Source organism: Exophiala viscosa (assembly GCF_022695815.1).
Source record: "Exophiala viscosa unplaced genomic scaffold EDD37scaffold_15, whole genome shotgun sequence".
Classification (NCBI taxonomy): Eukaryota; Fungi; Ascomycota; class Eurotiomycetes; order Chaetothyriales; family Herpotrichiellaceae; genus Exophiala; species Exophiala viscosa.
The window spans coordinates 286988-300225 of record NW_026944367.1 but is presented as its reverse complement, the minus strand read 5'-3'; the positions used below and the strand labels follow the sequence as shown (position 1 = coordinate 300225).

Sequence of the window (13238 nt, the reverse complement as noted above, 5' to 3'; positions counted from 1 at the left end):
TAGAGAACGCTGTCCATCGTCACCCTTGTGGCGTGGGAAATTTAGCCAGGCCGGAAACTCGTTTGCTAGCCACGCCTGCCGCGAACGCGCCGCTGCATTGGCTGAGCAACCATCGCTCCTGCCCCTTCACTCGTTTCACAACAATCACCACCACCCTCTACAAACCGCTTCTCCCTTCTTTACACCTGCGATCTCAAACTTTGAGCGCCTTCGTCGTCGTCGACCTGCTATTGTTTCCTGCTTCAAGGCATAGACAGGCACAATCCCCACGGCGACATTACACACTTGACAACATTTCCTCAATCGCTCGCCTTTGGAAAAACATTCGCTGTTATTCTTGCATATCACCTAATAATACAACACTGAGCGGCAATCATATCACGTACAACATACTTTGCATCCTCCATACAAGGACTGATTGATGGGACTCTTGTGAAAAGGTATGGTGAAAAATCCTGTGCCCCAGCAAGAACACGGCTCGCGTTCTTCGCTACGAGGTCAATGCTCTTCAGGCGCTCCGTGCTGACCTCCTTTTCCCAGAACTCTCATACAATATGTCGGGCCATCCTCAGCAGGGCGGCTACGATGAAGGCTACGGCCAACATCATCAAGGCAACGATGCCTACTACCAAGATCAAGAGGGCTACCATGATCAGTACGATTATGGCAATCAGCCACAGCACGGAGGCGAAGGATTCTACGATGAATCGTAAGTCTCGTACTCAGTGCTCTTCTGGCCTCTGCTGACTCGAAGATAGTGGTTACTACAATGCCGATGCATCGAATCCCTACCACAATGACGGCGGATACTATGAAGGCCACCCAGGATATCAAGATGACTACTATCAAGATGGCCAGTATTACGACCAAGGAGCTGCAGGTCAGCAACAACATCAAGGTCAACGCCCACGTCGCCATGGCGATTCTGAAGAAGATTCCGAGACTTTCAGCGATTTCACCATGAGGTCGGACATGGCTCGTGCTGCCGAAATGGACTACTACGGTCGAGGAGATGAGAGATACCAGAGCGGCTACGATAACCAAGGCGGCCGAGGTTACAGACCACCATCTTCCCAAATCTCCTACGGTGGCAACCGGTCTTCGGGTGCGTCTACGCCCATTTATGGCATGGACTACAACAACGCACTTCCCGGTGGTCAACGTTCTCGAGAGCCCTATCCAGCCTGGACATCCGATGCTCAAATCCCACTATCCAAGGAGGAGCTCGAAGACATTTTCCTGGACCTGACTGCGAAGTTTGGTTTCCAGCGTGACAGCATGCGGAACATGTATGACCATCTGATGACCTTGTTGGACTCCAGGGCATCCCGCATGACTCCAAACCAAGCGTTGTTGTCACTGCACGCCGACTACATTGGAGGTGACAATGCCAACTACCGCAGATGGTATTTCGCTGCCCATCTGGATCTCGATGATGCAGTGGGTTTCGCCAACATGAAGCTCGGCAAGGCCAATCGTCGAACCCGTAAGGCACGCAAAGCTGCCGCAAAGAAGGCCAAGGAAAATCCTCAAGATGAGGAGCAGACTTTGGAAGCTTTGGAGGGAGACAACTCTCTTGAGGCGGCCGAGTACCGCTGGAAGACCAGAATGAACAAGATGTCTCAGCATGACCGCGCCCGACAGATTGCTTTGTATCTCCTTTGTTGGGGTGAAGCGAATCAAGTCCGTTTCATGCCCGAGACGCTCTGCTTCATCTTCAAGTGTGCTGACGACTATCTGCACTCTCCCGCCTGCCAAAGCCGTGTTGAGCCGGTCGAAGAATTCACCTACCTGAATAATGTCATTACTCCTCTCTACACATACATCAGAGATCAGTGTTACGAAATCATTGATGGAAAGTACGTCCGACGAGAGCGCGATCACAACCGAGTCATTGGTTATGACGACATTAATCAACTCTTCTGGTATCCTGAGGGTATCGAAAGAATCGTCATGGAGGACAAATCTCGCATTGTTGATCTCCCTCCTGCGGAGAGATACCTGAAACTCCAGGACGTCCACTGGAAGAAGGTTTTCTTCAAGACCTACAAGGAGACCAGATCCTGGTTCCACTTGCTCGTCAACTTCAACCGTATCTGGGTCATCCATCTTACGACTTTCTGGTTCTACACCGCTTTTAACTCTCCAACGCTGTACACCCATAACTACCAGCAACAGTTGAACAACAAACCTCATGCGGCTGCTCAGTGGTCTGCTGTGGGCTTGGGTGGAACGGTAGCATCCCTCATCCAGATTCTGGCCACACTCGTCGAATGGTCCTATGTTCCGCGACGATGGGCAGGTGCTCAGCATCTGACCAAGCGACTGCTGTTCCTGATCGGTGTCTTTGTCCTCAACATTGCTCCCAGTGTCTACATCTTCGGTTTCTCCCAGACATCAAAGGTCTCCTTGATCCTAGGTGTTGTCCAATTCTTGGTGGCTCTGGCGACCTTCTTCTTCTTCTCAATCATGCCATTGGGTGGACTGTTCGGCAGCTACTTGACTGGCAACTCCCGTCGTTATGTGGCCAGTCAGACTTTCACCGCCTCGTACCCGCGCCTGAAGGGTAACGACATGTGGATGTCGTACGGTCTGTGGATTATGGTCTTCGCTGCGAAGTTGGCCGAATCGTACTTCTTCCTGACCCTGTCCTTCCGAGATCCTATCAAGATTCTCTCGTACACCCATATCCGCCACTGTGCAGGAGACGCCATCCTGAAGACATACCTTTGCAAGTACCAACCGCAGATCTTGCTCGGAATCATGTTCTTCACCGATTTGATTCTGTTCTTCTTGGATACCTACCTCTGGTACATCATCTGGAATTGCGTCTTCTCTGTTGCGCGTTCTTTCTACCTTGGTGTTTCGATCTGGACGCCATGGAGAAACATCTTCTCGCGGCTCCCAAAGCGTATCTACTCCAAGATCCTGGCTACTACCGACATGGAGATTAAATACAAGCCGAAGGTGTTGATCTCTCAAGTTTGGAACGCCATTGTCATCTCCATGTACCGAGAACATCTTTTGGCCATCGACCATGTCCAGAAGCTGCTGTACCATCAAGTTCCATCTGAGCAAGAGGGCAAGCGCACACTGCGAGCTCCAACTTTCTTCGTCTCGCAGGAAGATCACTCTTTCAAGACTGAGTTCTTCCCGGCTCAGAGCGAGGCCGAACGCCGCATTTCCTTCTTCGCACAGTCCTTGTCGACGCCAATTCCGGAGCCTCTTCCAGTGGACAACATGCCAACCTTCACCGTGCTCATTCCTCACTACAGCGAGAAGATTCTCCTGTCCCTTCGTGAGATCATCCGTGAGGACGAGCCATATTCCCGTGTCACCCTCTTGGAATACCTCAAACAGCTTCATCCGCACGAATGGGACTGCTTCGTCAAAGACACCAAGATCCTGGCTGACGAGACATCACAATTCAACGGTGACTACGAGAAGAATGAGAAAGACACCGCCAAAAGCAAGATTGATGATCTGCCTTTCTACTGCATTGGTTTCAAGTCTGCGGCTCCGGAATACACTCTCCGAACTCGTATCTGGGCTTCTCTTCGTTCGCAGACACTTTACCGTACAGTCTCCGGTTTCATGAACTATAGCCGTGCTATCAAACTCCTCTACCGTGTCGAAAACCCAGAGGTCGTTCAGATGTTTGGCGGCAACTCGGACAAATTGGAGCGCGAGCTTGAGCGCATGGCCAGACGCAAGTTCAAGATCGTGGTCTCTATGCAGCGATATGCGAAGTTTAAGAAGGAAGAACGTGAAAACACCGAGTTCCTGCTCCGCGCGTACCCTGATCTTCAGATTGCCTACTTGGACGAAGAGCCTCCCCAGAATGAAGGAGAAGAGCCACGCCTCTACTCTGCCTTGATCGATGGTCACTCGGAAATTCTCGAAAATGGAATGCGCCGACCCAAGTTCAGGGTCCAGCTCTCCGGTAACCCCATTCTCGGTGACGGCAAGTCTGACAACCAGAACCATGCTATCATCTTCTACCGCGGTGAATACATCCAGCTCATCGATGCCAACCAGGACAACTACCTCGAGGAGTGCTTGAAGATCCGAAGCGTTTTGGCTGAGTTCGAGGAAATGACGACAGATAACGTCTCGCCGTACACTCCTGGCATCCAAAACAGCAAAACCGACCCTGTTGCCATCCTTGGTGCTCGTGAATACATCTTCTCCGAGAACATTGGTGTCTTGGGTGACGTTGCCGCTGGAAAGGAACAAACGTTCGGTACTCTTTTCGCTCGAACTCTGGCTCAAATCGGTGGTAAACTCCATTACGGTCACCCCGATTTCCTCAATGGCATCTTCATGACCACTCGTGGCGGCGTCTCCAAAGCTCAGAAGGGACTGCATCTCAACGAAGATATCTACGCTGGTATGAACGCTCTCATCCGTGGTGGCCGCATCAAGCACTGCGAGTACTATCAGTGCGGTAAAGGTCGTGATCTCGGTTTTGGCTCGATTCTTAACTTTACGACCAAGATCGGAACTGGTATGGGTGAACAGATGTTGTCTCGAGAGTACTACTACCTCGGCACACAGCTGCCTCTGGATCGCTTCTTGTCTTTCTACTACGCGCATCCTGGTTTCCATATCAACAACATGTTCATCATGTTGTCGGTGCAGCTTTTCATGATCGTCTTGATCAACCTTGGTGCTCTGAAACATGAGACGATTGTGTGCTCTTACAACCGCAACACCCCACCAACTGATCCTCTCAAGCCTACCGGATGCACCAACTTGACTCCCATCATGGGCTGGGTTGAGCGTTGCGTTGTCTCTATCTTCATCGTCTTCTTCATCTCTTTCGTACCTTTGGTTGTACAAGAGTTGACTGAACGTGGATTTTGGCGAGCAGCTACCCGTCTTGCTAAGCATTTCGCTTCTGCATCGCCGGTCTTTGAGGTGTTTGTCTGTCAAATCTATGCCAGCTCCATCCAGCAGGATCTATCCTTCGGTGGCGCCCGCTACATCGGTACCGGCCGTGGGTTCGCAACTGCGCGTATTCCATTCGGCGTCCTCTACTCGCGTTTTGCAGGTCCATCCATCTATCTCGGTGCTCGGTCGTTGATGATGTTGCTCTTCGGAACCATCACCGTCTGGGGTGCCTGGCTGTTGTGGTTCTGGATCTCACTGCTCGGTCTCTGTATCTCGCCATTCATCTTCAATCCTCACCAGTTTGCATGGACCGACTTCTTCATCGACTACAGAGACTATCTTAGATGGCTGTCTCGCGGCAACTCCCGCTCACACGCCTCCTCCTGGATTGCCTTCTGCAGATTGTCCCGAACACGCCTTACTGGTTACAAGCGCAAGGCTCTGGGTTCTCCTTCTGAGAAGCTCTCTGGCGACGTGCCTCGAGCCCATTTCACCAGCATCTTCTTCAGCGAGGTCATTGGTCCCTTTGTGCTCGTCTGTTTGACATTGATTCCCTATCTCTTCATCAACGCTCAAACAGGTGTCACCGGCTCCGATCTCAAGCCAGCAACGAACTCTCTCATTCGAGTCGCTATCGTGGCTTTCGCTCCCATCGCTGTCAACGCTGGATGTCTAGCTGTGTTCTTTGCCATGGCTTGCTGTATGGGCCCCGTCTTGAGCATGTGTTGCAAGAAGTTTGGTTCTGTGCTTGCCGCAATTGCACACGCTGTGGCTGTCATCTCGCTGTTCGCTTTCTGGGAAGTCATGTTCTTCCTCGAAGGATGGATCTTCGCAAAGGCACTGCTCGGCATGATCGCGGTCGTTGCACTTCAACGATTTGTGTTCAAGCTCATCATCGCCCTGGCTCTGACCCGAGAGTTCAAACAAGATTCGTCCAACATAGCCTGGTGGACCGGTAAATGGTACTCGATGGGCTGGCACTCGATGTCTCAACCAGGACGTGAATTCCTGTGCAAAATTACCGAGCTCGGATTTTTCGCTGCCGACTTTATCCTGGGACATATTCTCATGTTCCTCATGTTGCCGGCGCTTTGCGTTCCCTACATCGACAAGTTCCACTCGGTCATGCTTTTCTGGCTGCGTCCTAGGTATGTTCCCCCAAGATTGCTTATTGCCTGTCGGATGCTAATAATTCTTCAGCCGTCAAATCAGACCTCCCATCTACTCCATCAAGCAGTCTCGCCTGCGTAAGAGACGAGTCATCCGCTACGCCATCTTGTACTTTTTCATGCTCATTCTTTTCGTCATTCTCCTCGTCGGCCCTGTCATCGTCCGCAAATACATCACGGACCTTCCAACCATCCCATTGAACTTGAGCCAACCTACTGGACAGAACAACAACGACACCAGCAGCCGTATCACTGGATCAGCTCTTCACAACTTCGGTCAAGATGCAACTGCCGCCGACACTGCTGCCGGAACAACGGCCGCCGCCACCGCTGGAACGACCAGTGGCAGTGGCAGTGATCCTTTCACCATCGGTGCTCGATTCATCAGATGGTAAATCTGATCGAATCGACATGAGTGGCTTGCACTCTGGTTCGTGTATTGTACACGCAAGATTACGGAGCGAGATTGCATGAGCCAAGGACACGTCCATTATGGATTTTTACATCCTTCTGTCGGTCATTATCCCAACAATTAACTAATGAATGAATGCATAGACAAGCAGCCCTTGAACGCAAAAATGGTCTTTGCAAGCTGGTTTCCTCCAGCAAATACTGGGATTGGAGTTGTGGCAATTGAGGCATTATTTGTTCTTTAGACACATCATACTGTACATGAAAATCCACATGACTTTGCATACAACCATGGCTTCCTATACAATAAGCTTGCTTTCGATATCTTATTAGTATGATGCTCTGTGACGGTATGGGTTTGGGCAAGCTTTCCCACAGAGTGGCTACACAGTAAGCTACCAGGTAGGCACATTAAAGTTGACGCCCGGAGTGGTGCCGACAAGATCCGGGCGTCCCCTTGGCTTTGGCTCACAACCGCTGCATGCTGCCCCTGATTCTATCCACGCACGCCACGTCACTTGCCGCATCGACTTTTGGTTCTCACCTCGCAAACCCTCGTCGCAAAAATAATTCAGAGTAGACTTACAGGCTCGCTGGCGGGTCTCCGCTGAAGGCGCATCGCGAACATGACTTCTCAAGACGCGCAAGAGTACCTTGCGAATCTGGCGAATACCGCGTCTGATCAGTTTCACAAAATCCCGGGCTCTGCCATCTTCCTGCGGTATGTAAGGTCGAGTTACCAGAACGACCCTATTCGCTCTGCAGTCGAGCTCTTTCTCGTCCTCTTCGCGATCCGATATCTCCTTGCACCAAAGTATTCGACGAAGCCGAACTACGTCAAGTTATCCGATGAGGTGAATTTCTACCGTGGTGGGACGTTTCTTACTGCAGAAGTTGACCATGAACCAGGAAATCGACGACTTAGTTGACGAGTGGACGCCCGAGCCCCTGGTTGGGAAGACGACACCATTCGAGGAGGCGGAACTGGAAAAGAGGCCTGTCATAGTCGGGTCGGTTCTTTCCTCAATGCGTGTCCTTCAATTTGCTGATCGCATGCCACAGACCGAGCGGACCTCGAGCGAAACTCTCCAACGGTCGCACCGTAACGAACCTTGCATCTTACAACTTCTACAACTTCACATCTAATGAAAATCTAAAAGAGCGGGCGATACAGACACTGAGGACTTACGGGGTTGGTCCCTGCGGACCGCCTGGCTTCTATGGCACGCAAGATGTGCACATGAAGATCGAGGCTGACATCGCCGCCTTTTTGGGTACGACGGCATGCATCATCTACGCTCAGGCATTTTCAACCATTTCTAGTGTCATACCGGCTTTCTCGAAGCGGGGGGATATCATTGTCGCGGACAAGGCCGTGAATTATGCCATACGCAAAGGTATTCAGATCTCTAGGAGCTCGGTGAGGTGGTATGAGCACAATGACATGGAAGACTTGCAAAGAGTGTTGGCGAAGGTCACCAAAGAACAAGCGAAGAAACCACTGACCAGGCGCTTCATCATCACGGAAGGCCTGTTCGAAAATGTTGGCGATATTGTGGACTTGCCGAAGATTGTGAGTTTCAACCACTACTCAAAGAATGACGGAACAGTGACTGACGGTTAAGTAGATCGAGCTGAAGCTCAAGTACAAATTTCGCCTGATTCTCGACGAGACGTGGTCATTCGGCGTCTTGGGGAGAACAGGAAGAGGTGTCACAGAACATCAGCATGTGGACGCTGCCGAGGTCGACATGATTATCGGATCCATGTCAGGGCCCTTGTCGGCCAATGGAGGATTTTGCGCAGGATCTGACGAGGTCGTGGAGCATCAGCGATTGTCTGCGGCGTCATATACCTTTTCGGCTGCACTTCCAGCCATCGCGGCCGTGACCGCTAGCGAAACGCTCATGATGCTGCAAACCCAGCCCGAACTACACAACCAGTTGAAGGAGAACATCAGGGCAATGTGGGTTCAACTTGACCCGAGGAGCGACTGGATGTATTGCACCAGCGCACCAGAGAACCCGATTATGATTCTGGTCCTGAAACCTGAGGTGATTTCTTCGCGGAGGCTGAATGTTGATGATCAGCAACAGCTACTCCAGGATGTTGTGGATGAGGTAAGTGATCAAGCACTGCCCAGTTTTCTGCCAATCGTGTTTGCTGATAATGAGAGCAGTGCCTCACGCAGAACGTTCTGGTTACGCGTGTCAAGAACCTGCCTGCCAATCCCTCAGGCGCAAAGAGCGATATCTATCCACCGTTGCCGGCCTTGAAAGTCTGCGTGACGATTGGCCTGACAAAGAAAGAGATCGAGAAGGCTGGCATAACAATAAGACATGCCATCACCAAGGTTCTGACGAGGAAGCGGTGACAGTCTTCGCTGATGGGGAATCACTTGCAAACAATTTGAGTTTCATTTTCATGGAGCCAGGCTCGGCTTCTGTACAATATGGGTTCATGGTGGCATGTCTTATTAGACGGCATAAAAGGTCAGGCCCATAGACTGGATTTGCATTCATGAAGACGGGTGTGACGGGTATGATATTCTTCGAGCGAGCTGGGCATCAACATAGCAGAGCGGAATTAACCTTAATGTATCACAGTTGAGCGGGTGGAATCGAACCTGGTGCCTATTTTCCATATGGAAAAAGTAGTAAGTTGAGAGATGCCCGCCAGGTGTCAACGAGCCGGCTATCAAGGTTTCCCTTGTCAAGGTTTAATTTCTCTTCGCTTAGACGTTACATGAAGCTGTCAGGAAGCGAAAAGGAAGCGAATGCTTATTCCAGAGCCACTGAGATTTCAGATTAGGCGAACGTCATCCACTCTTCTCGCTTCTTGACGCGTAGAGACGAGATTTCGAGATGACGATGGAGTTGTGGTATATGCAGCGACGCGAATGCACTCAAAGGCTTTGAGTCTGGTGCCCGGATTCATGTTTATCCGGTCCTGACAAGTCGTCTATGGCGGTTGTGTCCGCCAATGTTGACGTAAGTACTGTACAGTATAGTAGACGACATACTTCGCGTCTCTCTCACACATATCTTTCTACTCTTCCCGTTTCTTTCAGCTCACTCGTTTTTGTCCCGTCCTCCACTGCTAGTAGGGTGTCTACTGCTCTCCGCGACAATATTCGAGCCGTCATATTGCCTTGGCATCTTTTGCAGGGCAAAGTGTCGCGTGGTGAACAGCAGGTCGAGCAGCTTGACTAGGCGTTCAATCCAATGGGCATATCAGCATGCGCCCAGAGCTGAACTTCGGGTTTCAACCTCCAGCCTCAACGCCACTACCTGAGGCGTCAATCTGGAACGCCTACGGAAACAGGTTAGGGGAAACTGTCTCCAGGTGCGGGGATCCCGCCTTTGGCTTGAACACCAATGCTTCGACCACTTGCGCGGATTGGTGCTGTACTGAGCTGATGCCCAGTCTTATGGCTGAGCTGAAAGATGCCTTCCGGTAGGTCTGCAGTGGTTCATGCCAGGAGACTTCAGCTCTGGACAAAGCCCCGGTGAAGCAGCTGGTATAAATACTGGTCAAGTATGCGCCTTTCTCCATGCTCTCCGTCAGTCCATCTGGCCGTTTGCCGACATAGTGCTTCTTTTTACACAGCAAGAAACCCTCTAGAGTGTCTACATCATGTCACTCCCAACACACCAAGCTTACATCCATAGCGGAGACTGGGACGAGGAGACCCGCCGCCACCCCGCCATGAAATGGATGGAAGACTATACCAAAAACCTCAATGCGCACGGAGGTTGGGAAAAGGATACCTACGACTGGCACAGCTCGGATTTCACCCTCGTCAAGTCCGACGGATCGACGTACACTGGCGCTGGTGGCGAGTGTTTCGAGCAAGTGAAGGGCATGTATGCTCCATTCACCAAGGAATATCATGAGCCAATCTTGATCGCCTGCTGGGAGACCAAGGATGGGTGGCAGGCGCTTGCGCAGGCAAACTTTTTTGCAAATTGCCAGGGCGAAGCCAAATCAGGCGAGAAGAAGGTCAAGGATGGCCAGGGACGGGAGTGGGATGTCAAGATACCTGGGGCATTCCGTTTCGATTATCTGAAGAAGGAGGGAGCTGCTCATGGGGGTATTGAGTTTGGGAGAGCGGAGATTGTGGTTGATTCTTTGCCTGCTGTTCAGATTTTGATGGCGAGAGGGATCAAGATGTAACTTGCTAAATGCTGTTGGTAGCAGTATCCAAGCATTGATTGATGGTTACAACTTATCATCGACTCTCCAATGATTCATCCACCTGTTATCCGCCCTCCCAGCCTCGAAATCCTTCTTCTCATAGAATCTGAGGTCGGTGCTCAGCCTGATCCGACCCGAAGGGTCATCATTCCCACAACTCCCATGGATCGTGCAAGGATGATGGAACACGACATCGCCGGCCTCAAAGTTCGCGATCAACCACTTGAACCCTTTCGTCGCCGTGCCTTCCTTCTCCGCAACACGCCGGTGCTCGCGCATAAATTCCTCCGGATGGTCTGCGAGGTAGCCCGTGGCCGCCATGTTACGATTGAACGCGCTGATTTTGTCTGCCTCTGAAAAGTCACGCGAGCGCTCTTTGTAGTCGTCCTCCAGCGCCTGGCCCAATCTGACACTGTCGGACAAATAGTGCAAGCCACCGCCGATGGAGCTGACGTCGCCGATGGGCACCCACGCCGTCAGGAAGAACGCGTCGCCTCCACGCAGAAATAGTCGGTCATAGTGTATGCCCGTGGATGAGCCGCCGGGGACGCAGTGCCGGAGCAGTGTACGATGCAGCATGACTTCCTCGTCCCAGCCCGTGATGTCGCGGACCATCTTGCGGAGAGCGACGTGGTTGACGAATTGCAGATATTGCGCCGTGGTGTGTGCGTCGGTTAGCCGTCGAAGTTCCTCGTCGCCTTGGGGGTTGCCGCCGCCCACGCCCCGGTGCAGGGACACGTCTTCGGCCGCATTGTATATGCCCTCGACGGGTGCCGTGCCTGGCTTCAATAGGCCAGTCCCAGAGAATTGGGAAAAGAAGTGTTCGCGCATGGCTAGCACGTCTTCGCGTGGCAGCACGCTTTTTACCCACACGTATCCATCGTCCTGGAGGCGTTGGCGGATCTCGTCGATTGATGCGTGGGCTGGAGTTGACCTGAGCCATCCAAGCTGGGAAGGAGCGACGTGGCCTCTATTGATTCGGAATGAAGGCGGTGACTGTTGGGCTGCGAGTGTGTGAGGTGCTTGAGGTGCTTCGACTACTGCGGCGGCGGACATCTTGTTTGTGGACCAAATTCTGGAAGCTGAGAAAGTCGACTCGGTCTGGAGCAGGACTGATTGACTGCTTCGAAGGAGTTTGATGTTGCTCATTCCTCCTGGACGTTCAGTTCTGTCCCCATCTTAAGTGAGTGGGCTAAGGCCCGAACTGTACCTGGCAGGATGGTCACCTAGCAGTGATACAGAAGCTCCGCATGGGCACGGAGAGAGCCATGAGACCTGCCCCATCTCCACACATCGTATCCATGCTCATGGTTCGAAGGATTGTGGGGTCAGGAACAAGGGCCGGTGGGTCAGCTCGGTTCTCGGGAGACAGGGGTCGGGGACGGAAAACCATAGTGACAATTGAGAGTCTTACTCGTTTCAATAGGTCAATCATCTGCTGGACCAATATGTCGCATATTCCGATGAGCCGTCCAACACGTTGACGATTTCGCCAGCCAGAACACGATGAACCTGCTCGCTGGGATGCAATTCGTCCCACCACATGAATGAGTCTGGAGAAGTGTTGTTGTGGCGATGGACACAATCTGTCCCTGCCACGCTGCAATGATGCGACCAGTCATCCACGGTGAGTTCTTCGGTCCCATTGAGATAGAGATGAGGGTTGGTATAGATGTCGGTGAACATTCGCCAAGTATCAAACAGTGCAAAGTCGGAGCCAGGGTATCTTTGGCCGATGAGAAGCTCATAGGGTGTCTTGTATCTGAAGATCTCGTTGACGCTGGCGGTGTCCCGCTGGATCCTAGCAGCAACCTGTGTCAGGTTTGACGGCTTATCCGGGTAGTAACGTGTTGCAGGAGTTCCATCAGCAGCGTACTGTGGTGCCAAGTGTAAAGGCACAGTGTTCATGAGAACGAAGTTACGGCCGCCAGCAGCATAGATGGCGTCAAAGGCACGATAAACACACTCGGTGTAATGGTGCAATAGTCGTCCGGAGACTTGAGAGTCGGTCAGGAATGCAGCATTTCCAAGGTCATTCGTCCCAATCAGTATGGCAAACACAGTGTTGGTGCCCAAGTCGTGGGACCGTCGTCCATTTCCACTGGGCGAAAGAGAGTGCTCCGCCAGCCATGCCGGAATCTCGTACTCCAAGACCGAGGGGAAATCAGATGCAATGGTCGTGAAGTGTCGGGGCGTTATTTCATTCGAGCAAACTGCCCCAGCGACAGCATAGTTGTGCAAGCTTAGCGAGTCCGCATATTGGGCCACGTACCGGGCCCAGGGTCGGATCAGAGCACTCTCAGCGAGTATGGTCCCAGGAGGTGGTCCGACACCACCGTGCTTGATGAAGTACTCGAGTCTGCTTTCATCGGTGTAACTGTCGCCGAATGTGACGAGATATTTGAAGCGTGATAGACGCCATGGGGAAAGTCCGGTACGCGTCCAGCAAGCTGTTGTTGTGGTGACGAGCACGAAGAAAATGCCGAGGACAAACATCTGTTCAATCTGGTTTCCAGCCAGGGGAATGAGGACGAACACGGGACGTGCATTACGCTGGTCCAAGTAATT

The 13238-nt window shown here is 52.0% G+C and overlaps 5 protein-coding genes across 5 annotated transcripts; 3 read left to right on the top strand and 2 right to left on the bottom strand.

Moving 5' to 3' along the window:
- Positions 1–554: 554 nt before the first annotated feature.
- On the top strand, positions 555–6457 carry EDD37DRAFT_654410 (1,3-beta-glucan synthase component FKS1; the record flags this gene model as incomplete). The annotated part of the gene is made up of 3 exons (XM_062818681.1): positions 555–709; positions 759–6041; positions 6094–6457. The coding sequence occupies 3 exons, from the start codon at positions 555–557 to the stop codon at positions 6455–6457; spliced, it is 5802 nt and encodes a 1933-aa protein (XP_062665735.1).
- Positions 6458–6979: 522 nt separating this feature from the next.
- On the top strand, positions 6980–9268 carry EDD37DRAFT_642410 (serine palmitoyltransferase). The gene is made up of 5 exons (XM_062817365.1): positions 6980–7327; positions 7383–7483; positions 7536–8046; positions 8102–8593; positions 8653–9268. Exons 1-5 carry the CDS (start codon positions 7100–7102, stop codon positions 8845–8847), a joined length of 1527 nt encoding a protein of 508 aa, XP_062665734.1. The 5' UTR covers positions 6980–7099; the 3' UTR covers positions 8848–9268.
- Positions 9269–9861: 593 nt separating this feature from the next.
- Positions 9862–10672, top strand: EDD37DRAFT_194975 (uncharacterized protein). Its single transcript, XM_062810128.1, has 2 exons — positions 9862–10010; positions 10083–10672. Exon 2 carries the CDS (start codon positions 10110–10112, stop codon positions 10647–10649), a length of 540 nt encoding a protein of 179 aa, XP_062665733.1. The 5' UTR covers positions 9862–10010; positions 10083–10109; the 3' UTR covers positions 10650–10672.
- Positions 10673–10694: 22 nt separating this feature from the next.
- Positions 10695–11726, bottom strand: EDD37DRAFT_660065 (uncharacterized protein; the record flags this gene model as incomplete). Its single annotated transcript, XM_062819082.1, has 1 exon — positions 10695–11726. One exon carries the CDS (start codon positions 11724–11726, stop codon positions 10695–10697), a length of 1032 nt encoding a protein of 343 aa, XP_062665732.1.
- Positions 11727–12101: 375 nt separating this feature from the next.
- Positions 12102–13166, bottom strand: EDD37DRAFT_570392 (GDSL lipase/acylhydrolase family protein; the record flags this gene model as incomplete). The annotated part of the gene is made up of 1 exon (XM_062814275.1): positions 12102–13166. The coding sequence occupies one exon, from the start codon at positions 13164–13166 to the stop codon at positions 12102–12104; it is 1065 nt and encodes a 354-aa protein (XP_062665731.1).
- Positions 13167–13238: the final 72 nt, after the last annotated feature.

What these genes read in the sequence shown, in the direction of transcription:
- EDD37DRAFT_642410 (XM_062817365.1), top strand. Translation starts at nt 7,100, where the DNA reads ATGACTTCTCAAGACGCGCAAGAGTACCTTGCGAATCTGGCGAATACC. An exon ending in TTGTGGACTTGCCGAAGATT is followed by an intron (nt 8,047 to 8,101) that starts GTGAGTTTCAAC and finishes ACGGTTAAGTAG; the next exon opens with ATCGAGCTGAAGCTCAAGTA. An exon ending in TCCAGGATGTTGTGGATGAG is followed by an intron (nt 8,594 to 8,652) that starts GTAAGTGATCAA and finishes TAATGAGAGCAG; the next exon opens with TGCCTCACGCAGAACGTTCT.
- EDD37DRAFT_194975 (XM_062810128.1), top strand. Translation starts at nt 10,110, where the DNA reads ATGTCACTCCCAACACACCAAGCTTACATCCATAGCGGAGACTGGGAC.